The sequence below is a fragment of the Dendronephthya gigantea genome, unplaced genomic scaffold, assembly GCF_004324835.1.
Source record: "Dendronephthya gigantea isolate DGI-Jeju-01 unplaced genomic scaffold, DenGig_1.0 000035F, whole genome shotgun sequence".
NCBI lineage: Eukaryota > Metazoa > Cnidaria > Anthozoa > Malacalcyonacea > Nephtheidae > Dendronephthya > Dendronephthya gigantea.
Window position 1 is genome coordinate 216572 of NW_021163045.1, and position 2189 is coordinate 218760.

Genomic DNA, 2189 nt, shown 5'->3' on the forward strand with positions numbered 1-2189 from the left:
CTATACAATAGCGTGGTAATTTTTTTCATACGTTGGCAAGAATTTTCAGCTGCTATAAACGTGCAGTTATGTCACACCTAGTCGCACGCTGAAAACGTAATTTTAATTACGAATACTTGGGAGTTGGGTCTGTAAAATTCCATGTTTTAAAGTACAGCATGACAAGTAGTCTTGTATTTATTACATGTCTAATTTAGTTAATATTGATAAGCAAAGTAAGGTTTATAGTTACTGAAACCATGCACTGAATATTTCTATACAACACAACAAGTTCCATCATCAATCTAATATGTTCAAAGTGTTCACATGATTTTATATGAACGTAAATCTCATACGTGAAAGCTCATGCCGAAATTTACGCTTATATAAACTCATGTAAATACTTCAAACATATCACATCGTTGATGGAACTTACAGCTGATGACACTAACAGTATAAAGACTGACTTATAACACAACTTATTTTTTAAAATTGGAAGATAATTCATAGGTCAGACCATTTATCTTTGTAGTTGATTTCACAAAACTTTGGCCGCTCCAGTTGCGAACTATGTTTTGATTTTTGAAACTGTCAAGTGGGCGGGGAAGTTGTCAATTCCGTTTTGTAATTCGCAACGAAGTTCCGAAGTTCAAATCGAACTTCGAAATTTCAAATCAAACTTTGCGGGCAATTTGGCTCAGTCTCTATAAAATGGCCACTATAAAATACCAGGGCAAAGCAATTAGAATATATTTCTTTACTGCATTGAAATTGCTTTGCCCTGGTGTTTTATAGTAGCCATTTTATAGCGATTTAGTCAAATTGCCCGCAAAGTTCGATTTGAAATTCCGAAGTTCGATTTGAACTTCGGAACTTCGTTGCGAATTACAAAACGGAATCGACAACTTCCCCGCCCACTTGACAGTTTCAAAACATAGTTCGCAACTGGAGCGGCCAAAGTTTTGTGAAATCAACTGACGCCGACGAAAACTAGATCTTAACCATGGTCCTATAGCCTTCAAAAGAACTGATAATATTTCAATGACATTATCGAGTTCCTCCTTATCAACTATACACATCCCAGAATTTGTAATATTACCCTAATTCATCCAGATGATGACTACAAGCTACTTGAAAGGTAGATTGAATAAAACTACAAAATGTTATTTCGAGTTACTGTTCTATTGTATTATATAAAGTTAGGCTTATAAAGTCAAAATGATTTTTTTGAATCACATCAGGTTTGATGTTCCATCTCTTATCCCCAGCAACGTAATTTACCCAGTGTGTGATAACCACGCTCATCTACACCATGAATTATATCTGTATCGCCAAATCTCAGTTCAGTAACAGGCAGCGTGTTCTTGTCTGTCAGGTATCCACTGTCTTCACGCCATGCTGCGTCATTCTTGTCACAATTACATTTTCCTCTACCTGCACAGCTGTTGGTCATTCCACATGAACACTTTCCACTGTCGACTGCCGCTCCACCCCAGTAATTCATCTTTGAACCTTGACGTGATACCCACCAAGCAATGGAATCTGTCAATAACCTGCTATTGAAACATTCATATTTTATAAACTGTCCACAATTCTTCGACTGGTTGATAATCGCGACTATCTGCTCCAGGGAAATGTCGTATTTAATCTTTCTCTTGTAAGAACCTGCAACTTCATATCCATCTACATGTGTTCTTGCTTCACTGTCATGTCCAATCTCTGTCACACCAACACCATTCTTTGACGTCATGTCACAAAATACTTGAACCATGAAGTTGAGTCCTTCAGGTTTTATGGAATACACCCCACTGTCAGCAGAAGGATGCTTCGTTCGCAAACTCGTGCAAGACTTGTTGAAATTTTTCAGAATGACTGTAAATTAAGACAAAGATCTTCGTTACTTCTGGAACGTGCTTCAAAATAATTAATATGAACTGTATTGTTTAGAACTGTATGTTCAGAAGCTTTATATTGAAGACTGGCACATGCGCGGCACGCCGGAGTTAACGCCAGAACAGGCGTCTTGTTCTTAATTAATTTGTTAATGTAACTGAAATTCAATAAATGTTGATGAATATTTCTTCTCGTTTGTATGAATATTCCAAAGTTTGATTAGTGTGCAGCGAACGACGTTATAAAATTTTTAATTATGTACGTTGATGTGATGCAAAAAGTGTACAACGATGGAGAAACTTTTTATCTTTTTTTCA

The 2189-nt window shown here is 36.5% G+C and overlaps 1 protein-coding gene across 1 annotated transcript; it reads right to left on the bottom strand.

Moving 5' to 3' along the window:
- Window positions 1-1221: 1221 nt before the first annotated feature.
- Window positions 1222-1832, bottom strand: LOC114525754 (neurexin-4-like). The gene has a single exon (XM_028547172.1). The coding sequence runs from the start codon at window positions 1748-1750 to the stop codon at window positions 1238-1240; it is 513 nt and encodes a 170-aa protein (XP_028402973.1). The 5' UTR covers window positions 1751-1832; the 3' UTR covers window positions 1222-1237.
- Between the last annotated feature and the right edge of the window lie 357 nt (window positions 1833-2189).

What these genes read in the sequence shown, in the direction of transcription:
- LOC114525754 (XM_028547172.1), bottom strand. Translation starts at nt 1,750, where the DNA reads ATGGTTCAAGTATTTTGTGACATGACGTCAAAGAATGGTGTTGGTGTG.